The sequence below is a fragment of the Notolabrus celidotus genome, chromosome 12 (genome assembly GCF_009762535.1).
Source record: "Notolabrus celidotus isolate fNotCel1 chromosome 12, fNotCel1.pri, whole genome shotgun sequence".
Classification (NCBI taxonomy): Eukaryota; Metazoa; Chordata; class Actinopteri; order Labriformes; family Labridae; genus Notolabrus; species Notolabrus celidotus.
In genome coordinates this window covers 22,580,408-22,603,801 of record NC_048283.1, presented here as the reverse complement: position 1 = coordinate 22,603,801, position 23,394 = coordinate 22,580,408, and the positions used below count along the sequence as shown (strand labels likewise).

At 43.4% G+C, this 23,394-nt stretch overlaps 1 protein-coding gene across 1 annotated transcript in view; it reads left to right on the top strand.

The window, feature by feature from the left end:
* Positions 1–470: 470 nt before the first annotated feature.
* LOC117822764 (IgGFc-binding protein-like) overlaps positions 471–23,394 on the top strand; it is a 36,563-nt gene continuing 13,639 nt past the window's right edge. Inside the window, exons 1-40 of the mRNA XM_034697668.1 lie at positions 471–809; positions 977–1,148; positions 1,814–1,911; positions 2,278–2,408; positions 2,504–2,673; positions 3,148–3,362; positions 3,476–3,670; positions 4,602–4,790; positions 5,668–6,104; positions 6,572–6,690; positions 7,139–7,335; positions 7,598–7,736; positions 8,186–8,349; positions 8,743–8,919; positions 9,077–9,302; positions 9,491–9,736; positions 9,851–9,952; positions 10,220–10,367; positions 10,862–10,982; positions 11,174–11,506; positions 11,674–11,845; positions 12,180–12,277; positions 12,698–12,828; positions 13,497–13,666; positions 14,395–14,609; positions 14,723–14,917; positions 15,039–15,227; positions 16,928–17,364; positions 17,832–17,950; positions 18,399–18,595; positions 18,858–18,996; positions 19,450–19,604; positions 19,997–20,173; positions 20,466–20,691; positions 20,880–21,125; positions 21,239–21,340; positions 21,607–21,754; positions 22,249–22,369; positions 22,561–22,893; positions 23,061–23,232. Of these exons, the coding sequence (XP_034553559.1) occupies positions 471–809; positions 977–1,148; positions 1,814–1,911; positions 2,278–2,408; positions 2,504–2,673; positions 3,148–3,362; positions 3,476–3,670; positions 4,602–4,790; positions 5,668–6,104; positions 6,572–6,690; positions 7,139–7,335; positions 7,598–7,736; positions 8,186–8,349; positions 8,743–8,919; positions 9,077–9,302; positions 9,491–9,736; positions 9,851–9,952; positions 10,220–10,367; positions 10,862–10,982; positions 11,174–11,506; positions 11,674–11,845; positions 12,180–12,277; positions 12,698–12,828; positions 13,497–13,666; positions 14,395–14,609; positions 14,723–14,917; positions 15,039–15,227; positions 16,928–17,364; positions 17,832–17,950; positions 18,399–18,595; positions 18,858–18,996; positions 19,450–19,604; positions 19,997–20,173; positions 20,466–20,691; positions 20,880–21,125; positions 21,239–21,340; positions 21,607–21,754; positions 22,249–22,369; positions 22,561–22,893; positions 23,061–23,232 (7,660 nt within the window). The remainder of the gene's footprint in view (positions 810–976; positions 1,149–1,813; positions 1,912–2,277; positions 2,409–2,503; positions 2,674–3,147; positions 3,363–3,475; positions 3,671–4,601; positions 4,791–5,667; positions 6,105–6,571; positions 6,691–7,138; positions 7,336–7,597; positions 7,737–8,185; positions 8,350–8,742; positions 8,920–9,076; positions 9,303–9,490; positions 9,737–9,850; positions 9,953–10,219; positions 10,368–10,861; positions 10,983–11,173; positions 11,507–11,673; positions 11,846–12,179; positions 12,278–12,697; positions 12,829–13,496; positions 13,667–14,394; positions 14,610–14,722; positions 14,918–15,038; positions 15,228–16,927; positions 17,365–17,831; positions 17,951–18,398; positions 18,596–18,857; positions 18,997–19,449; positions 19,605–19,996; positions 20,174–20,465; positions 20,692–20,879; positions 21,126–21,238; positions 21,341–21,606; positions 21,755–22,248; positions 22,370–22,560; positions 22,894–23,060; positions 23,233–23,394) is intronic.

Here is a 23,394-nt window from a genome sequence, read left to right as displayed (position 1 = left end):
CATTTTTCTGAAACTAGTGAACTATTTGCTCACCCTTAAAGCAAAGAGTGCAAAGACCAAACAGTTATCTCAACATTTTATATCTTCATGTTTCATATTTATGTACATGAGACTTAACAGGATAGGCCATCAAATGAGATCTCAATGATCTCTATCTGTTTCAGGTGCGTCCCTCAGGCCCAGTGTGGATGTCAGTATCAGAGCAAGTATTACCCAGCAGGCGCCAAGTTTTGGGGGGACAACACCTGCACCTCCAGGTGTGAATGCAAGAATGGGAAAGCCGAGGTTAGTACGTGGGAGTTTGTGTGAGTGACATATTTCAGACTGCAGTTAGCTCTGTGTGGGACATCCTGGTTTATGAATATTGAATATATAAAGATAAAATCATGAACACACATGCAGCACAGAGTTTATTGATCTTTTCTGGTTCCATTGGTCTCCCTGTGATCTTACATTCTGCTCTATTCTTCATGAAGTGTGAACCAGTCAGCTGCAAGAAAAGCGAGCAGTGTGCTGTGAAGAAGGGGATCAGGGACTGCTACCCAACAACCTACGGCTCATGCAAGTGTTCCGGAGACCCCCACTGTAGAACCTTTGACAACAAGAAGTTTGATTTCCAGGGCACCTGTACCTACGTCCTAGCTCAGCTGGTCGAAGGCTCCCAGCAGAACCTGGAACCGTTCCAGGTTCTGGTGACGAACGAGCACAGAGGGCGGAAAACAAGCGTGTCCTTCACCAAGTCCGCCTTTCTCACCGTGTTTGGAAACGTCACTGTTGGCATGAGCCGCATCAAGCCAGGACAGATAACGGTACGATGAGTTAGTTACACAGGTTTAATTGTATTTTGATCTGTCTTGAACTTAAATTGAAAAATCCACATTGATTTGATGCACCCTTTAAATGAATCCACTGTATCATCAGAGCTACTAAGAACAAGAAGGTGTTCAATAAATGATGCCACTGTTTATCCCACCAGGTGAATGGTCAAGCAGTCAATCTGCCGTTCAACTTTGAGGATGGAAAACTCATCGCACTCAGACAACGACGATTCGGTGTGGTGAAAACATATTTTGGTTTGACACTCAAATTCGACTGGAGTGCCCACGTCAAGGTGATTCTGCCCAGTTCATACTCAGAAGAAACAGTCGGTAAGTTTGATGTGACTCAATGCAGGTTATCAAAATATAGATAACTGTTCCTTTAACAGGAAGCTCAGGTTAGACATTTCTTTTAGAGCTCTACATGAAAACATGGAATCTGAAGGCAAGGGTCCAGATTTATATTAGGAAGTGTTCAGGTTTCTGTTTGCACGTTCATTGTTGTAGTAGTGTAAACAATCAGGTGTTAGCAGGCTTTGGTGTATGGGGCGCCATTTGTAAAGTTGTGCACACCGAAAATAACAGCAACATTTCTCAGCATTTATCTCCAAAACGCCATAAAAATGTAGAGTGAATTTCTAAAAGTCACTTTTTTCATCGCATTTAGAGGAATATTTGTGATCTTCTTCACATTTAATTTTGTTGTGAAAAATATATTGAGTTAAAATAATTGTTAAATCCAAATGCTAAATATAAATCTAAATGTTAAATATGAATATACATATTAAATATATATCGAAATGTTAAAAAAAAATCAAAATATTAAATATAAATCTAAATGTTAAATATAAATATAAACCATTGGTGTGTGCAGGAAAAACAGTCTATGTATGGAGAGCAAAAGCAGGAGGAACACAACCCAGCGTGATGACATCTTCTTGCTCCATTTCCATGTTGATTTGACTGCTATGGTTCTTTTTGTTTCTCTGTTTCAGGCCTGTGTGGAAACTTCAACGGCAACAAAGGAGATGACTACCTGAAACTGGACGGCACTCAGACTAAGAACGTTAATGAATTTGGTGGCAGCTGGAAGGTTTGTGTTTCTTCGATTGGAGGTTTTCATGGTTTCATTAGCATCTTTGAGAAACACTCAGAGGAGAAACTTCCACTGATCACAAGTGGTAACTGGAGACACATTTGGAAGCTGTGCTCTTGTGGTCAGATCACCCAGGACCCTTATGAGAGTGAGACAGAGAGAGAGACTCAGCGATTGTGTGTCATAGGTGTTTGTGTGGGAAATGTTAGCAATAAGAGTCTGTGCCCTTGTGTAAAATGTTTGAGATCAAGGAGTGAAGTTTCAAACAACCTTTTTTGACAATGTTTTGTTGTAATGTCTTAAAAGTGTGTTTGAAGAGAGCTACCTGTGAGTATTCTCACATGTTGGTGTGATTGAACGCAGGTTGGAGGAGACTTCGGCTGCACCAGTGACTGTCCAGGAGGTAAATGTCCTGAGTGTGAACCTGCAATGATCCCACTGTACCAGGGGAGGCGCTACTGTGGCATCATCTCTGACAAGGAAGGACCATTCAGGTGGGTCCTGTGGTTGTACTGAAACAGATTTTGTTGGGTTGAATTGATTCATGTATTTGTTTTCAAGAGAAAATTAACCGTCTTTGTCTCTACAGTCAGTGTCACAGTAAACTGGATCCCACAGAGTTCCTCAGCGACTGTGTGTTTGACATGTGTATGTACAAAGGACACGCCTCCGCTCTGTGCAGCAGCCTATCAGCTTTCAGTTCCGCCTGTCAGGACGCAGGGGCTAAAGTGGAGAGCTGGAGGAGCGAAAACTTCTGTCGTAAGTCAGCACCATCCCTCCATCCATCATACATCCATCTGTTATACATCCATCCATCCATCCATCATTCATCAATCCATCATACATACATCTGTTATACATCCCTCATCCATCCATCATACATCCATCTGTTATACATACATCCATCATCCATCAATCCATCACCCATCCCTCCATCCAACCATCATACATCTATCTGTTATACATCCATCCATCCATCATACATCCATCTGTTATACATTCATCCATCTATCCATCCATCATATTATTCCCTCCACCATCCACTCAGCATTTCATTCATTCATCCAGTCGTGTGTGTTTTGTGTAGAGTTTATTTGATGAGCTCACCTGGCATTAAAAACAACAATGATGGGAGACCTTTGAGTCCAAGCTGAAGTTAAAAAAGAAAGGAATAAACGGTGTCCCACTCCCTGTGTATTTAATCTTACTGTCTCTCTCTGTGACTCCCTACAGCTCTATCTTGTCCTGCAAACAGTCACTATGAGTTGTGTGCCGACCCCTGCCAGCTCACCTGCAGCGACCTCGCCCCAGCTGATGGCTGTGACGAGGGCGCCTCCTGTGGGGAAGACTGTGTGTGTGATGATGGCTTCATCATGAGTCACGACAAGTGTGTTCCTGTGGCAGAGTGCGGCTGCCAGGACGGAGGGCAGTACTATCAGAACGGACAGGTAACACACCTGCAGAACAGCTCCTCTGTGCTTAATCTGCAGATAAATATGTGAATACATATAAAGGTATATGCATGGACAGGTTCTGTCACTCACCTGTCCTCTGTCCTCAGACGTTCTTCCGTGGACAGTCCTGTGACACTCGGTGTGTGTGTTCAGACGGAGGACAGATTCAGTGTGACTCTACCTTCAAATGTTCAGAACATGAGAAGTGTGTTCTGAAAGACGGCTCCAACTCCTGTGAACCCAAAAGTATCGGTTCTTGTTCTGTGAGCGGAGTCAGAACCATCCGCTCCTTTGACGGACAGGTAAAGTATTTTAGTTCTTCATGAGGTTAGAGTAAGTTCATTATCCAGGATCATGTGTAGCATCTATAGACTGTATGTAAACTATAAGGCAGTTATGCTCCTTTTAGAGTCTTGAGTTTTGTAGTTTTGCCAACGCTGTCTTGGTTTGCTGATAAACAGAAGTGACCACATTTGGACAGAAAGGTGGAGCCTTAGAGGAGTGAGTGGTTAGCAAATGCAGGTTTTTAGTGAGCAGGAACCCAGGTGTCCCCTATCTGACAACACCCCTCCATTTGCTCTATGTAACTCTAAATGGGACCATCATTTACTCAATGAACCTCATGCTGTGATGAAGAAGACTTGACACTTAACATTTTTGGATGAGAAGTTTGAGCTGCAGAGGAGCAAGGCAGTTGACAATCACTATATCTGCTGCTAGTGATAGATTGGCCACCCAGATGCATCCATTGGATTTTAATGCAATGCTGATTTTTGATAATACAGAAAGGCCCCAAACACGTATCAGTGGCTGAATTGTTTGAAAGAATTCTTCAGGAGTCTTTTAAAGTAAAGGTACACAATTTTGGGGGGATCCCTGAAGCTGCACCCTAAATCATCCCCTGCTTTATGTTCCATTTGACTGAAAATAAAACTGTAACTCACAAAACAAACATTATGAGTTGTTTTAATGCACATTATGTTATTCCTAATTTTAGGTAGGAGCATATCTCATCATGTTTCAGCAAAAAACACACTTAATTTACTTTAATTGTGTCAGAGTAAACAGGTGATGTTTGGTGTCTATATAAGCTAGACTTTTCCTCCCTTTGAGCAAAGCGTTACTTCAAAAATATGTAGCTCTGAAGAGAAAAAAGAAATAAGGACAAAGCACCTTCTCAACAGTCTCAGGTGAAGTTCCAACAAAACTAAAATCCCGTCTCTCGTCCTGCAGGAGTTTCCTCTGTGGGGAGACTGTCTGTTCATCCTGTCAGAGGTGCAGAGGAAGGATGGAGGGAAGCCGGCCTACTCTGTGCTTGTGGAGCAGAAAACTGTTGAAGACGGTTCGGTCTCTCGCAACGTGGTTATCAAAGTTGAAGACACTGAATTCACCATGGAAGCAGGAGTCAGCTGGGAAGTTAAGGTAAGACTGATGTTTGGTTCTTTTTGTAAGGATGAGCTACAAATTATAAAACACATTCTGGATTTTCTTGGCCACATCATTCAATAATCTTCTAACGTACCACATTTATAACATTTAATAGCTGAATGTGAAATTTCAGCCTACTACTTATAGAAAGTATCCTGTATACTGTTTATGTTCTCGTGTGGTTTCATTTGTTGTCCATTTGGTAATAATTATTGTTTTAATGAAATCCTTGCTATTAAACTCTTAATGCAGGCCTCTGAAAGTCCTGTACAAATACTTCTGCTTTCTCACATTTATGGTAGTGCTTTTGAACTATTATGTTGAGGGAACTGGGGCTGTTTCAGCAAAAACAAGTTCTGGCTTTTTCCATGACATTATAGGCCTTTACGTTCTAAAACCTGTTAAGTAGCTCTCTCTTACATCCAGTCACATTTCTTTGTGGAACAACTGCGACAGAGCAGGGAAGAAGCCTTGAATCATGTTAATATCAGTGAACAAAGAAGCATTAAAAACGTACCCTGTAGGTTAGGACAGTCATTGGTTTCATTTGAAGCTACACTTTATTCCTCCATTCACAGAAATGTTGAGTTAAATGAGTCGGGCTCAGTCAGTTGAGTGATTTCTTTGCAGTTCTGGTGTTAGAAAGTCCAAATATAGAATCCAAAGCTCTTTTCTGTCTCACATGAAGACAAGCCCGAGTAAATATGAGTTCAGGTTCAGCTCAAGAACTGATCCCAAAGGGACCTTGTGATTGTTTTTGACTTGCACAACCCAAACTGGACTCCCTTTCATAACCTGCAGCAGCTCCTCACATGACTCAAGGTGATGATGATAACAGCTCACCTGTAGATGTGTTTGATTTTTGTCTCAGGTCGATGGCATCAGAGTCTCCCTTCCTCTGTCACTGAACGAGGGCAAAGTTCGAGTATATCAAAATGGCATCCACATCGTGGTTGAGACTGACTTTGGTCTGAAGCTGACCTATAACACAGTGGCAGACTTGGTGTTACAAATCCCATCGACCTATCACAGCGCTCCAAGCGGTCTCTGTGGAAACTTCAACGCCGACCCGTCTGATGACTCCAAGGAGGGGAAAGGGGATCCGTTGGCTTCAGCGGCATTCTGGGTTGTAGAGAAAGACGACGTCCAGTGTGAGGTGGGCTGCGGAGACGCTAAATGTCCTGGGCCTGTTGAAGAGGAGGTTCCAGAGTCTCAAAAGGCCTGTGACATCATCAAATCAGCACAGGGCCCGTTTGAGGGATGCCACTCTTCAGTTAGCCCGACTCCATTCTACGACATCTGTGTCAGGTAAGGACATAAACCCACATACACACAGTGTCAATGTTTACATGTTATACTTTGATATTTATCATCATACTTTCATTTACATATTTTACAAACATTCACTCACATGACCTTTCCTTAAACTACATATGTGTTGATTTTATGTTAAAGAACTTCCTGTCGTGTTCATTTGGCTTTACAAGCTCCTTCCCTCCTCAGTGACAGATTACTTTAGGCAACATTTCAGGTGCACTTATTCACTTTGACCTGTAATCAGAGCGGTTTAAGTGATCTGGATAAACTGTTGAAGAAGGAAAGCAGTCATGTGATCAGTCAGAGTTCAACATGATCTGTTTAGGGTTATGTTACAGCATCATTCCTGGTGTTCAGATTCAGGTCAGGTTAGACCTAATGTGTGATGCGTTGATTCTGATTGATTGATTGATTGATTTTTGGGTTCCTGTGTAAAATTTGTGTGGTTTGTGTTTTAGGGAGATGGCCACACACAAAGGAGGCGACAAGCTCCTATGTCAACACATCCAGAGTTACGTCACACAGTGTCAGCTCGCCGGAGCCAAAATAAAGGAGTGGAGGAGCGACAAGTTCTGTCGTAAGTCTGAGTCAGGGTGATCACTGCAGCTGAATGTAGATACGTTCATCTGGATGAAATTAGCATGAGCACAGCTGATTATGAATATAAATATATTGAGAAAGAAACTTTGATTTCCCCAGAATGAGCTTTATATACCAACTCTCTCAGACAAGAATAACCTTAAAGATGTGAGCTTGTTTTTCTCTCTCCATCACCATCGGTGCAGAAGGACTGCACTGATTATGTCTGAAAATGTTTTGAACTCTGATCTCATGTGGGAGAGGGAGTTTTATTGCATTCAGGTGTTGGTACTCTGGTCAAGCTGCACATGGTTAAAAAACGAATGAAATCAACAATTAGTGAATATTTAAGAACCAGGAATCAGAAAAGCTGCTGAATTCAGGCCACAGAAATCCCGGCACGCCTCTTCAGCTCTGAGTCTCTGCCTCTGGGTTTGTCTCTGCAGCACTGACATGTCCATCGGGGAGTCACTATGATCTGTGCCCCTCCACCTCGTCCTCCACCTGCTCCTCCCTTCAGGACTCAGCCGCTCCGCCGGCCTGTCAGGAGGGCTGCCAGTGTGACGACGACCTGTTGTTTGATGGAGCAAAGTGTGTCCCCGTGGAGAAGTGTGGCTGTTCTGTGGATGGACGGTATTATAAAGTAAGAACCTTCATCCATGTTGACTTCTTCATTGTAACACTCATTCAGCTTCAGGTTCAGAGTTTACTGAAGCAGTTTAATCGAGCTATGCTCAGACTTTCTGTGCCTGTTTGTCGTTCGGAGCCTGAAATATGAAAACATGAAGATTATAAAATGTATTTTTTATTAAACAAATAAAACAGAGGCCCTATGTGTGTATCATATTCAGTAATGTTCAGCTAGTTGTCGGTGCTCTATAATAACATGAGTGACTCTGTTTCAGGCGGGGACATCAGTGCTGTCAGAGGGCTGTTCAAAGATCTGTTCCTGTGAGTCTGGAGTTCTGAGCTGTGAGGACTTCAGCTGCCAGGAGGGGGAGGAGTGTAGCAACAAGGATGGAACAATCGACTGCTTCTCCACAGGTCAGATACTTACCTCAGGACTGTAATCCTGTCCTCCTTTATCTTAAGTGTTTTTTTTTCTACCTATTTGTCTCTTTATTACTTAAACCCAGAGTCACATCTATTTCAGGAAAACTTACTGATACAAACTGCTGCTGGTCTTCAATCTGAATCAGTCCTTATCTATATAACACTAAACCACATCAAATGTTATCTGCAGACACTTTACAAAAGGAGCAGCTATGTTCAGGTGGTATTATACACTCTCATGCATTAAAATGTTGAGGTAGGTAAGGCCCAAATGTTGAGAAAAGAACAATTTTTTTAAATGTAATATAACAAAGTCATAACATTTGAAATAAATGAAAGATATAATGTATAGAATAAAGTGAGATATTCAGAGTTAGTACCTGGTGTAAAAAAAAACAAGAGTGGAAGTTTAAGCTGACCCACACGCACTTTTCCTGTAGTTACCCCGGCTCCACCTCCACCCAAAGACCCCTGTGAAGACGTACAGTGTCGATCAAAGGAGCGCTGTGTGAACGGAGAGTGTGTCCATACCTCCACCGCAACATGCAAAGCCATGGGAGACCCCCACTTCTGTACGTTTGATGGAAGACGCTATGACTTCCAGGTAAGAACAGGGCCACCGAGGGAGAGGAAGTCTGTTATCAGATATAATATATATTGTTACTTCCTTTAACAGGCAGGGACCTCGAGCAGAACCAGACTCATGTTAGACAGCCATCTGCCTTGACCCAGTTGGAATATTATCAAATATTTATGATCATATTATCAAATAACTTATTCAAACTGAATCTTTGGAAAATGAAACACTTGAATATAAATCAGCAAAAAAATCAGCTGTGACAACAGAAATACTCTCCAGCTCAGTTTTTACTCAAAAAAACTTGTAATATCTTAGAGGAAAGTGAAGTTTGATAGTAACTCGTCCTGATCAGTTTTTATAATCACTGTGAAACTGGCTCCAGAAACCGTTTTCATTGACTGATATCATCCCTTTCAGGGTTCCTGTACCTACACTATGGCAACAGTTGCAAAGCCAGCGGACGATCTCACTCCTTTCACTGTAACCGTCAAGAATAACCACCGAGGAAGCAAGCGAGTAACCTATGTGAGGACAGTGACCGTCACTGTTCACGGACAGACGATAGTCATCAGCATGGCTAAAGGACGAGTAGAGGTAACACACTCACTGTAACAAGCAATACCTGTAATCCACAGGTGATGCCAAGTTTTCAGGTGTAATGTCTGTTACTACAGAGTTACCTTTGGTATTTCAAGGTTTTTCATTTTGCTTCTGCAGTTTGTTCACTTACATGACTTGTTGTTACCTTCAGGTGAATGGAGAGCTTCAGCACCTGCCTGTCAATCTGCTGGAGGGGAAGGTCACTGTGAGGCGGAGTGGCGGCTACGCTCTCCTTGCCACCGACTTTGGCCTGGTTGTAAAATACGACTGGAACATGAGGCTGATAATCACAGCACCTTCTTCTTATTTCGACCACATGGGAGGACTGTGTGGAAACTACAATGGAGACAAAAAGGACGACCTGCCGGACCCCAAATGTGAGGAGACAGAAAAGAAAACCGTAATCAGTTGTTTAACATGAACAAAATGTAACTGTAATCAAGAAGACGTCTTGTTGATTTCACATTTCACAATCATAACTAGGTAGGCGCGTTGCAAGTAGTGTCATTAAACACTGTCAGCACTCGTCAGGTTCACAGTCTGTGTTGTTTTTTGTGTCTTGCAGCCAAAAGTATCCCCATAGTGCTGGAGATGATCAAGAACTGGAAGGTGGAGGATCCAGATCTGTTTTGTAGTGATAACTGCGGCGGTCGCTGTCCTCAATGTTCACTGACGCAGCAGGAGCACTTCAGAAACCCCAAACTCTGCGGACTTATGTCCAAAGAGGACGGACCGTTCGCAGCCTGCCACAAAACCGTCCACCCCTCCGGGCAGCTGGACGACTGTGTCTACGACGTCTGTGCCAATAACGGTACAAATACCACCTCAATGATCACAAAGTTGATTTAGGATTTGGGGGAGTTTGTGTAAAATGAGGTGATTTTGGAAACATTAATGTGTTGATGTGGGGTTTTTTTCTATCCAGGTGCCAAAAAGATCCTCTGTGAACACCTGGAGATTTACGTTGAGTCCTGTTTGTCAGAAGGAGTCAAAGTTGGTGCAGAGTGGAGAGAGCAGTCCGGCTGCAGTAAGTTACTCAGAAAATGATCAGTCCTTACTACACTTTGAAATCTGTTGAGATAAAAACTACAGGATAAGAACATGAACGTATTTCAACATTGGTCTGTTGAATATTTACGGTGCTCCAAAAAGAAAATAACAAGTAAAAAAAACTGGATACTCTCTGAGGGTTTTGTTCTATTATGATTAAAGTTTAGACACAGATGCTTTGCTTCTCCCAGGTCGTACTAACAATGAGTTCTAACACATCAACCAATGCTCTCCTTCTCTACAGTCCCGTCCTGTCCAGCAGGAAGTCACTATGAATCCTGTGGTTCAGCATGTCCCGCCTCCTGCTCGGCTCTGGACAGTAAGGAGCTCTGTAAAGATTCCTGTGTGGGTGGATGTCAGTGTGATGAAGGACGTGTGCTCAGTGGGGACAGGTAACCCGCTAATGATGCTACTAATATTCAGACATTACACTGATTCTTGTTGAAACAAAAGCTTCAGGGAAACAAACCAGAGTGCAGGCTTTGGAAATTTACTGTGGATGGTCCCTCTCCTCTTTAGAGCGGAGGACACAGCCTCCATGGTTTCTAAAAAGAATGTCAGATTTTAATTCATCAGACCACAGGACAGTTGTCCACTTCCCCTCAGTCCATCTTAGACAGGCCCAGATCCAGAGAAGACTCCAGATTCTCTGAATCTTTTAATGATATTATGTGCTGTAGACGTTGAAATCCACTCATTCTTTGTCATTTTTCTCTGAGGAACATTTTTCTGAAACTGGTGAACTATTTGCTCACCCTTAAAGCAAAGAGTGCAAATAGCAAATAGTTAGCTCAACATTTTATATCTTCATGTTTCATATTTATTTATATGAGATTTAGCAGGATAGGCCATCAAATGAGATCTCAATGATCTCTATCTGTTTCAGGTGCGTCCCTCAGGCCCAGTGTGGATGTCAGTATCAGAGCAAGTATTACCCAGCAGGCGCCAAGTTTTGGGGGGACAACACCTGCACCTCCAGGTGTGAATGCAAGAACGGGAAAGCCGAGGTCAGTACGTGGGAGTTTGTGTGAGTGAGATATTTCAGACTTCAGTCAGCTCTGTGTGGGACATCCTGGTTTATGAATATTGAATATATAAAGATAAACTCATGAACACACATGCAGCACAGAGTTTATTGATCTTTTCTGGTTCCATTGGTCTCCCTGTGATCTTACATTCTGCTCTATTCTTCATGAAGTGTGAACCAGTCAGCTGCAAGAAGAGCGAGCAGTGTGCTGTGAAGAAGGGGATCAGGGACTGCTACCCAACAACCTACGGCTCATGCAAGTGTTCCGGAGACCCCCACTGTAGAACCTTTGACAACAAGAAGTTTGATTTCCAGGGCACCTGTACCTACGTCCTAGCTCAGCTGGTCGAAGGCTCCCAGCAGAACCTGGAACCGTTCCAGGTTCTGGTCACTAACGAGCACAGAGGGCGGAAAACAAGCGTGTCCTTCACCAAGTCCGCCTTTCTCACCGTGTTTGGAAACGTCACTGTTGGCATGAGCCGCATCAAGCCAGGACAGATAACGGTACGATGAGTTAGTTACACGGGTTTAATTGTATTTTGATCTGTCTTGAACTTAAATTGAAAAATCCACATTGATTTGATGCACCCTTTAAATGAATCCACTGTATCATCAGAGCTACTAAGAACAAGAAGGTGTTCAATAAATGATGCCACTGTTTATCCCACCAGGTGAATGGTCAAGCAGTCAATCTGCCGTTCAACTTTGAGGATGGAAAACTCATCGCACTCAGACAACGACGATTCGGTGTGGTGAAAACATATTTTGGTTTGACACTCAAATTCGACTGGAGTGCCCACGTCAAGGTGATTCTGCCCAGTTCATACTCAGAAGAAACAGTCGGTAAGTTTGATGTGACTCAATGCAGGTTATCAAAATATAGATAACTGTTCCTTTAACAGGAAGCTCAGGTTAGACATTTCTTTTAGAGCTCTACATGAAAACATGGAATCTGAAGGCAAGGGTCCAGATTTACATTAGGAAGTGTTTCTGTTTGTACGTTCATTGTTGTAGTAGTTTAAACAATCAGGTGTTAGCAGGCTTTGGTGTGTGCAGGAAAAACAGTCTATGTATGGAGAGCAAAAGCAGGAGGAACACAACCCAGCGTGATGACATCTTCTTGCTCCATTTCCATGTTGATTTGACTGCTATGGTTCTTTCTGTTTCTCTGTTTCAGGCCTGTGTGGAAACTTCAACGGCAACAAAGGAGATGACTACCTGAAACTGGACGGCACTCAGACTAAGAACGTTAATGAATTTGGTGGCAGCTGGAAGGTTTGTGTTTCTTTGATTGGAGGTTTTCATGGTTTCATTGGCATCTTTGAGAAACACTCAGAGGAGAAATTCCTAGCGACAAGCTCTGTTCAGTTTTTGGATGACAGCTCTCTCTCTCTCTCTCCAGTCTGATCACAAGTGGTAACTGGAGACACATTTGGAAGCTGTCCTCTTGTGGTCAGATCACCCAGGACCCTTATGAGAGTGAGACAGAGAGAGAGACTCAGCGATTGTGTGTCATAGGTGTTTGTGCGGGAAATGTTAGCAATAAGAGTCTGTGCCCTTATGTAAAATGTTTGAGATCAAGGAGTGAATTTTCAAAAAACCATTTTTTGACAATGTTTTGTTGTAATGCCTTAAAAGTGTGTTTGAAGAGAGCTACCTCTGAGTATTCTCACATGTTGGTGTGATTGAACGCAGGTTGGGGGAGACTTCGGCTGCACCAGTGACTGTCAAGGAGGTAAATGTCCTGAGTGTGAACCTGCAATGATCCCACTGTACCAGGGGAGGCGCTACTGTGGCATCATCTCTGACAAGGAGGGACCATTCAGGTGGGTCCTGTGGTTGTACTGAAACAGATTTTGTTGGGTTGAATTGATTCATGTATTTGTTTTCAAGAGAAAATTAACCCCAGTAGGATTTCAGAAAAAAACTGTGATAAAAAATGTGAAAATTCAAAATGGGCTCAAACAGCAAAAACACAGGAAAGGTTTAAATGCACCACAAACCACGCTGCAGAGCCAAGAACATCTCTGTGCCCAGAGCTGATTGTGCTAATAGAATCAGTCACACACAGTAAGAAGGAAACTTTTCTGCAGAGGGCTGGTGGAGGTCAGCTGCAGTATTTAAAGGATGTTATACTCAGACCTTTGAGTGGTCACCATTTAAAGGCCAGTAAGTAGATAATACCAGACATTTCAGACCACTGATGATCACAAACTGAAGGGTTGTTAGTTATGTGGAGTTTATTTATCAGTTTATCATCTTCAGTCTGTGTCCTCACTCTGTGTCCTCACTCTGTGTCCTCACTCTGTGTCCTCACTCTGTGTCCTCACTCTGTGTCCTCACTCTGTGTCCTCACTCTGTGTCCTCACTCCGTGTCCTCACTCCGTGTCCTCACTCTGTGTCCTCACTCTGTGTCCTCACTCTGTGTCCTCACTCCGTGTCCTCACTCCGTGTCCTCACTCTGTGTCCTCACTCTGTTTCTCCGTCTCTACAGTCAGTGTCACAGTAAACTGGATCACACAGAGTTCCTCAGCGACTGTGTGTTTGACATGTGTATGTACAAAGGACACGCCTCCGCTCTGTGCAGCAGCCTATCAGCTTTCAGTTCCGCCTGTCAGGACGCAGGGGCTAAAGTGGAGAGCTGGAGGAGCGAAAACTTCTGTCGTAAGTCAGCACCATCCCTCCATCCATCATAAATCCATCTGTTATACATCCATCCATCCATCCATCCATCATCCATCATTCCATCATGCATCCAGCCATCCATCATTCCATCATGCATCCAGCCATCCATCCATCCATTATAAATCCATCTGTTATACATCCATCCATCCATCCCTCATCCATCCCTCATCCATCCCTCATCCATCCATCATACATCCATCTGTTATACATCCATCCATCCATCCATCATTCATTAATCCCTCATACATCCATCCATCATCCATCAATCCATCATCCATCCAGCCATCCATCCATCCATTATAAATCCATCTGTTATACATCCATCCATCCCTCCATCCCTCATCCATCCATCATACATCCATCTGTTATACATCCATCCATGCATCCATCCATCCCTCCATCCAACCATCATACATCTATTTGTTATACATCCATCAATTCATCCATCCATCATCCATTATACATCCATCTGTTATACATTCATCCATCCATCATATATTCTTCCCTCCACCGTCCACTCAGCGTTTCATTCATTCATCCAGTAGTGTGTGTTTTGTGTAGAGTTTATTCGATGATCTCACCTGGCATTAAAAACAACAATGATGGGAGACCTTTGAGTCCGAGCTGAAGTTAAAAAAGAAAGGAATAAAAGGTGTCCCACTCCCTGTGTATTTAATCTTACTGTCTCTCTCTGTGACTCCCTACAGCTCTATCTTGTCCTGCAAACAGTCACTATGAGTTGTGTGCCGACCCCTGCCAGCTCACCTGCAGCGACCTCGCCCCAGCTGATGGCTGTGACGAGAGCGCCTCCTGTGGGGAAGACTGTGTGTGTGATGATGGCTTCATCATGAGTCACGACAAGTGTGTCCCTGTGGCAGAGTGCGGCTGCCAGGACGGAGGGCAGTACTATCAGAACGGACAGGTAACACACCTGCAGAACAGCTCCTCTGTGCTTAATCTGCAGATAAATATGTGAATACATATAAAGGTATATGCATGAACAGGTTCTGTCACTCACCTGTCCTCTGTCCTCAGACGTTCTTCCGTGGACAGTCCTGTGACACTCGGTGTGTGTGTTCAGACGGAGGACAGATTCAGTGTGACTCTACCTTCAAATGTTCAGAACATGAGAAGTGTGTTCTGAAAGACGGCTCCAACTCCTGTGAACCCAAAAGTATCGGTTCTTGTTCTGTGAGCGGAGTCAGAACCATCCGCTCCTTTGACGGACAGGTAAAGTATTTTAGTTCTTCATGAGGTTAGAGTAAGCTCATTATCCAGGATCATGTGTAGCATCCATAGACTGTATGTAAACTATAATAACCCCATCTCTAATCTGTCTCTCGTCCTGCAGGAGTTTCCTCTGTGGGGAGACTGTCTGTTCATCCTGTCAGAGGTGGAGGAGATCGATGGAGGGAAGCCGGCCTACTCTGTGTTTGTGGAGCAGAAAACTCTTGAAGACGGTTCAGTCTCTCGCAACGTGGTTATCAAAGTTGAAGACACTGAATTCACCATGGAAGCAGGAGTCAGCTGGGAAGTCAAGGTAAGACTGATGTTTGGTTCTTTTTGTAAGACATTCTGGCAGAAAATCAAAAGTTTAAACAGAGACATGGACACAAACAACACACCACCTCTCAAACTCTCTGGAACCATCATCAGCAGCAATAAAGAAAAAGCCACACTCTTCTGCAGCCACCTGTAAAACAGCCACTCAACCCCAAACAACCCACTCTTCAACAATACGGAAACACCTGGTAGACTCAGGAAAAATATCCAAACATGACCATAAACAGATCAATACAGCACATCCCACTGCAGACTACCACCCCCTCACCAACTCTGTCACAACTCAAGAAATCCAACTGCACCTGAAGAAAATCCCCTGGAGAAGACAACATCCACCCCATCCTTATAAAACAAGCCCCCAGTCACCTTCCTGCAGAACCTTGGACAGCTCCTCACCACCTGCCTCACAACTGGACATTTCGCCTCACCCTGGGAAACAGCAGTCATCACAATGACCCATAAACCCGGCAAAGATCCCCACAAGGTACCGCCCCACAAGGTACCGCCGCATCAGCCTCCTCAGCCTCCTCAGCCTCCTCAGCCTCCTCAGCCATATTGGGAAACTGTTTGAGAGAATACTCACCTCACGACTCACCAACCACATAGAATCACTCGGGCTATTCTCACTTCACCAAGCAGGATTCAGAAAAAGCAGAACCACCACAGGCAACATCCTCCGGCCATCAGAAGACATCCATAGAAATTTCAATAAAAAACACATCACCCTGGAAATATTCTCTGACATAGAAAAAGCATTTTACAAAGTATGGCACGAGGACTCATCTACAGACTTCTGGAAAACAACCTCAAACTCCCAAAACCCAGCCAAACCATCATCTCAAACTTTCTCCAAAACCCACAAATTAAGATCAAAGTCTCCACCTCCATCTCCACCCTCTTCATCCCCCAAGCAGGAGTCCCCCAAGGTTCAGTTCTCAGCCTCCTCCTCTTCCTCCTCTACATCTCCAACATTTACTACCTCCCATCCACCACAGCCAAAGTTTCACAGTTTGCAGACGATCTCTGATACAGGTCCACATCTAAACTCCAACAATGTATCACCGAAATAGAAGACTGGTCAAACCTCTGGAGAATCAAGCCTGAGATTTCTATCACCTGCCATCATCTTTTTCTTTATTTCTTTACATATTTATTTTGGTGACATGGTCCACTGTATCGTGTAACCTCTTGAGTCCTTTGCCTCCCTCCTCCTCCTTCCACCATAGATCTATCCAAGGATAGGAAGGGGTAAGAAAACCCTGAACTATTCCAACAGGTTCAAGAAGGGTGGGACAAGGGCCTGACATGAAGCAGAGATCTCTTGTTTCACCCTGAAGAGGTTCCATATGGCATATACACCAGAAACTATACATTGTCCTGCTTATTATCTGACCATCACTTAAGAGACAAACAAGTTGACAAGTTTTTTGTTTGTTTGTTTTAAAAAAAACAACATGTTACATGTTTTTTCTTTCTTTATTGTTTTATTCTAGTTTTAAAGAAATTAGATTGAGATTAAAGTCAGATTTTATGAGATTGAGTGTAAAGAGCAGTTCTGGTCTTGGAGAGCCCCGATATAAAATCTAAAGCCCTGTTAGCTTAGGGGTCAGCTCCTCAGATGATTCAAGGTGATGAGGATAACAGCTCACCTGTAGATGTGTTTGATTTTTGTCTCAGGTCGATGGCATCAGAGTCTCCCTTCCTCTGTCACTGAACGAGGGCAAAGTTCGAGTATATCAAAACGGCATCCACATCGTGGTTGAGACCGACTTTGGTCTGAAGCTGACCTATAACACAGCGGCAGACTTGGTGTTACAAATCCCATCGACCTATCACAGCGCTCCAAGCGGTCTCTGTGGAAACTTCAACGCCGACCCGTCTGATGACTCCAAGGAGGGGAAAGGGGATCCGTTGGCTGTAGCGGAATTCTGGGTTGTAGAGAAAGACGACGTCCAGTGCGAGGTGGACTGCGGAGACACTCCCTGTCCTGGGCTTGATAAAGCGGAGGTTCCAGAGTCTCAAAAGGCCTGTGACATCATCAAATCAGCACAGGGCCCGTTTGAGGGATGCCACTCTTCAGTTAGCCCGACTCCATTCTACGACATCTGTGTCAAGTAAGGACATAAACCCACATACACACAGTGTCAATGTTTACATGTTATACTTTGATATTTATTATCATACTTTCATTTACATATTTTACAAACATTCATTCACATGACCTTTCCTTAAACTACATATGTGTTGATTTTATGTTAAAGAACTTCCTGTTGTGTTCATTTGGCTTTACAAGCTCCTTCCCTCCTCAGTGACAGATTACTTTAGGCAACATTTCAGGTGCACTTATTCACTTTGACCTGTAATCAGAGCGGTTTAAGTGATCTGGATAAACTGTTGAAGAAGGAAAGCAGTCATGTGATCAGTCAGAGTTCAACATGATCTGTTTAGGGTTATGTTACAGCACCATTCCTGGTGTTCAGATTCAGGTCAGGTTAGACCTAATGTGTGATGCGTTGATTCTGATTGATTGATTGATTGATTTTTGGGTTCCTGTGTAAAGTTTGTGTGGTTTGTGTTTTAGGGAGATGGCCACACACAATGGAGGCGACAAGCTCCTATGTCAACACATCCAGAGTTACGTCACACAGTGTCAGCTCGCCGGAGCCAAAATAAAGGAGTGGAGGAGCGACAAGTTCTGTCGTAAGTCTGAGTCAGGGTGATCACTGCAGCTGAATGTAGATACGTTCATCTGGATGAAATTAGCATGAGCACAGCTGATTATGAATATAAATATATTGAGAAAGAAACTTTGATTTCCCCAGAATGAGCTTTATATACCAGCTCTCTCAGACAAGAATAACCTTAAAGATGTGAGCTTGTTTTTCTCTCTCCATCACCATCGGTGCAGAAGGACTGCACTGATTATGTCTGAAAATGTTTTGAACTCTGATCTCATGTGGGAGAGGGAGATTGATTGTATTCAGGTGTTGGTACTCTGGTCAAGCTGCACATGGTTAAAAAACGAATGAAATCAACAATTAGTGAATATTTAAGAACCAGAAATTAGAAAAGCTGCTGAATTCAGGCCACAGAAATCCCGGCACGCCTCTTCAGCTCTGAGTCTCTGCCTCTGGGTTTGTCTCTGCAGCGTTGACATGTCCATCGGGGAGTCACTATGATCTGTGCCCCTCCACCTCGTCCTCCACCTGCTCCTCCCTTCAGGACTCAGCCGCTCCGCCGGCCTGTCAGGAGGGCTGCCAGTGTGACGACGACCTGTTGTTTGATGGAGCAAAGTGTGTCCCTGTGGAGAAGTGTGGCTGTTCTGTGGATGGACGGTATTATAAAGTAAGAACCTTCATCCATGTTGACTTCTTCATTGTAACACTCATTCAGCTTCAGGTTCAGAGTTTACTGAAGCAGTTTAATCGAGCTATGCTCAGACTTTCTGTGCCTGTTTGTCGTTCGGAGCCTGAAATATGAAAACATGAAGATTATAAAATGTATTTTTTATTAAACAAATAAAACAGAGGCCCTATGTGTGTATCATATTCAGTAATGTTCAGCTAGTTGTCGGTGTTCTATAATAACATGAGTGACTCTGTTTCAGGCGGGGACATCAGTGCTGTCAGAGGGCTGTTCAAAGATCTGTTCCTGTGAGTCTGGAGTTCTGAGCTGTGAGGACTTCAGCTGCCAGGAGGGGGAGGAGTGTAGCAACAAGGATGGAACAATCGACTGCTTCTCCACAGGTCAGATACTTACCTCAGGACTGTAATCCTGTCCTCCTTTATCTTAAGTGTTTTTGTTTCTACCTGTTTGTCTCTTTATTACTTAAACCAAGAGTCACATCTATTTCAGGAAAACTTACTGATACAAACTGCTGCTGGTCTTCAATCTGAATCAGTCCTTATCTATATAACACTAAACCACATCAAATGTTATCTGCAGACACTTTACAAAAGGAGCAGCTATGTTCAGGTGGTATTATACACTCTCATGCATTAAAATGTTGAGGTAGGTAAGGCCCAAATGTTGAGAAAAGAATAAATGTTTAAAATGTAATATAACAAAGTCATAACATTTGAAATAAAATGAAAGATATAATGTGAAGAATAAAGTGAGATATTCAGAGTTAGTACCTGGTGTAAAAAAAAAAAACAAGAGTGGAAGTTTAAACTGACCCACACACATTTTTCCTGTAGTTACCCCTCCACCCAAAGACCCCTGTGAAGACGTACAGTGTCGATCAAAGGAGCGCTGTGTGAACGGAGAGTGTGTCCATACCTCCACCTCAACATGCAAAGCCATGGGAGACCCCCACTTCTGTACGTTTGATGGAAGACGCTATGACTTCCAGGTAAGAACAGCGCCACCGAGGGAGAGGAAGTCTGTTATCAGATATAATATATATTGTTACTTCCTTTAACAGGCAGGAACCTCGAGCAGAACCAGACTCATGTTAGACAGCCATCTGCCTTGACCCAGTTGGAATATTATCAAATATTTATGATCATATTATCAAATAACTTATTCAAACTGAATCTTTGGAAAATGAAACACTTGAATATAAATCAGCATAAGAATCAGCTGTGACAACAGAAATACTCTCCAGCTCAGTTTTTCTCAAAAAAACTTGTAATATCTTAGAGGAAAGTGAAGTTTGATAGTAACTCGTCCTGATCAGTTTTTATAATCACTATGAAACTGGCTCCAGAAACCGTTTTGATTGACTGATATCATCCCTTTCAGGGTTCCTGTACCTACACTATGGCAACAGTTGCAAAGCCAGCGGACGATCTCACTCCTTTCACTGTAACCGTCAAGAATAACCACCGAGGAAGCAAGCGAGTATCCTATGTGAGGACAGTGACCGTAACTGTTCATGGACAGACGATAGTCATCAGCATGGCTAAAGGACGAGTAGAGGTAACACACTCACTGTAACAAGCAATACCTGTAATCCACAGGCGATGCCAAGTTTTCAGGTGACTTATAATGTGCCGTGTTAAAACTTGAAGACATGTTTTCTTCTCTAGGAATCCTTGTGTCAAAGGTTTTGCAAATTACAGCCACAAATTGTTGTTGTACACAAATAAGAATTACAGTTTTGTTAAGGGTTTGTGTAATGTCTGTTACTACAGAGTTACCTTTGGTATTTAAAGGTTTTTCATTTTGCCTCTGCAGTTTGTTCACTTACATGACTTGTTGTTACCTTCAGGTGAATGGAGAGCTTCAGCACCTGCCTGTCAATCTGCTGGAGGGGGAGGTCACTGTGAGGCGGAGTGGCGGCTACGCTCTCCTTGCCACCGACTTTGGCCTGATTGTAAAATACGACTGGAACATGAGGCTGATAATCACAGCACCTTCTTCTTATTTCGACCACATGGGAGGACTGTGTGGAAACTACAATGGAGACAAAAAGGACGACCTGCCGGACCCCAAATGTGAGGAGACAGAAAAGAAAACCGTAATCAGTTGTTTAACATGAACAAAATGTAACTGTAATCAAGAAGACGTCTTGTTGATTTCACATTTCACAATCATAACTAGGTAGGCGCGTTGCAAGTAGTGTCATTAAACACTGTCAGCACTCGTCAGGTTCACAGTCTGTGTTGTTTTTTGTGTCTTGCAGCCAAAAGTATCCCCATAGTGCTGGAGATGATCAAGAACTGGAAGGTGGAGGATCCAGATCTGTTTTGTAGTGATAACTGCGGCGGTCGCTGTCCTCAATGTTCACTGACGCAGCAGGAGCACTTCAGAAACCCCAAACTCTGCGGACTTATGTCCAAAGAGGACGGACCGTTCGCAGCCTGCCACAAAACCGTCCACCCCTCCGGGCAGCTGGACGACTGTGTCTACGACGTCTGTGCCAATAACGGTACAAATACTACCTCAATGATCACAAAGTTGATTTAGGATTTGGGGGAGTTTGAGTAAAATGAGGTGATTTTGGAAACATTAATGTGTTGATGTGGGTTTTTTCCTATCCAGGTGCCAAAAAGATCCTCTGTGAACACCTGGAGATTTACGTTGAGTCCTGTTTGTCAGAAGGAGTCAAAGTTGGTGCAGAGTGGAGAGAGCAGTCCGGCTGCAGTAAGTTACTCAGAAAATGATCAGTCCTTACTACACTTTGAAATCTGTTGAGATAAAAACTACAGGATAGGAACATGAACGTATTTCAACATTGGTCTGTTGAATATTTACGGTGCTCCAAAAAGAAAATAACAAGTAAAAAAACTGGATACTCTCTGAGGGTTTTGTTCTATTATGATTAAAGTTTAGACACAGATGCTTTGCTCCTCCCAGGTCGTACTAACAATGAGTTCTAACACATCAACCAATGCTCTCCTTCTCTGCAGTCCCGTCCTGTCCAGCAGGAAGTCACTATGAATCCTGTGGTTCAGCATGTCCCGCCTCCTGCTCGGCTCTGGACAGTCAGGAGCTCTGTAAAGATTCCTGTGTGGGTGGATGTCAGTGTGATGAAGGACGTGTGCTCAGTGGGGACAGGTAACCCGCTAATGCTGCTACTAATATTCAGACATTACACTGATTCTTGTTGAAACAAAAGCTTCAGGGAAACAAACCAGACTGCAGGCTTTGGAAATTAACTGTGGGTGGTGCCTCTCCTCTTTAGAGCGGAGGACACAGCCTCCATGGTTTCCAAAAAGAATGTCAGATTTTAATTCATCAGACCACAGGACAGTTTTCCACTTCCCCTCAGTCCATCTTAGACAGGCCCAGATCCAGAGAAGACTCCAGATTCTCTGAATCTTTTAATGATATTATGTGCTGTAGACGATGAAATCCACTCATTCTTTGTCATTTTTCTCTGAGGAACATTTTTCTGAAACTGGTGAACTATTTGCTCACCCTTAAAGCAAAGAGTGCAAATAGCAAATAGTTAGCTCAACATTTTATATCTTCATGTTTCATATTTATTTATATGAGACTTAACAGGATAGGCCATCAAATGAGATCTCAATGATCTCTATCTGTTTCAGGTGCGTCCCTCAGGCCCAGTGTGGATGTCAGTATCAGAGCAAGTATTACCCAGCAGGCGCCAAGTTTTGGGGGGACAACACCTGCACCTCCAGGTGTGAATGCAAGAACGGGAAAGCCGAGGTTAGTACGTGGGAGTTTGTGTGAGTGAGATATTTCAGACTTCAGTCAGCTCTGTGTGGGACATCCTGGTTTATGAATATTGAATATATAAAGATAAACTCATGAACACACATGCAGCACAGAGTTTATTGATCTTTTCTGGTTCCATTGGTCTCCCTGTGATCTTACATTCTGCTCTATTCTTCATGAAGTGTGAACCAGTCAGCTGCAAGAAGAGCGAGCAGTGTGCTGTGAAGAAGGGGATCAGGGACTGCTACCCAACAACCTACGGCTCATGCAAGTGTTCCGGAGACCCCCACTGTAGAACCTTTGACAACAAGAAGTTTGATTTCCAGGGCACCTGTACCTACGTCCTAGCTCAGCTGGTCGAAGGCTCCCAGCAGAACCTGGAACCGTTCCAGGTTCTGGTCACTAACGAGCACAGAGGGCGGAAAACAAGCGTGTCCTTCACCAAGTCCGCCTTTCTCACCGTGTTTGGAAACGTCACTGTTGGCATGAGCCGCATCAAGCCAGGACAGATAACGGTACGATGAGTTAGTTACACGGGTTTAATTGTATTTTGATCTGTCTTGAACTTAAATTGAAAAATCCACATTGATTTGATGCACCCTTTAAATGAATCCACTGTATCATCAGAGCTACTAAGAACAAGAAGGTGTTCAATAAATGATGCCACTGTTTATCCCACCAGGTGAATGGTCAAGCAGTCAATCTGCCGTTCAACTTTGAGGATGGAAAACTCATCGCACTCAGACAACGACGATTCGGTGTGGTGAAAACATATTTTGGTTTGACACTCAAATTCGACTGGAGTGCCCACGTCAAGGTGATTCTGCCCAGTTCATACTCAGAAGAAACAGTCGGTAAGTTTGATGTGACTCAATGCAGGTTATCAAAATATAGATAACTGTTCCTTTAACAGGAAGCTCAGGTTAGACATTTCTTTTGGAGCTCTACATGAAAACATGGAATCTGAAGGCAAAGGTCCAGATTTATATTAGGAAGTGTTCAGGTTTCTGTTTGCA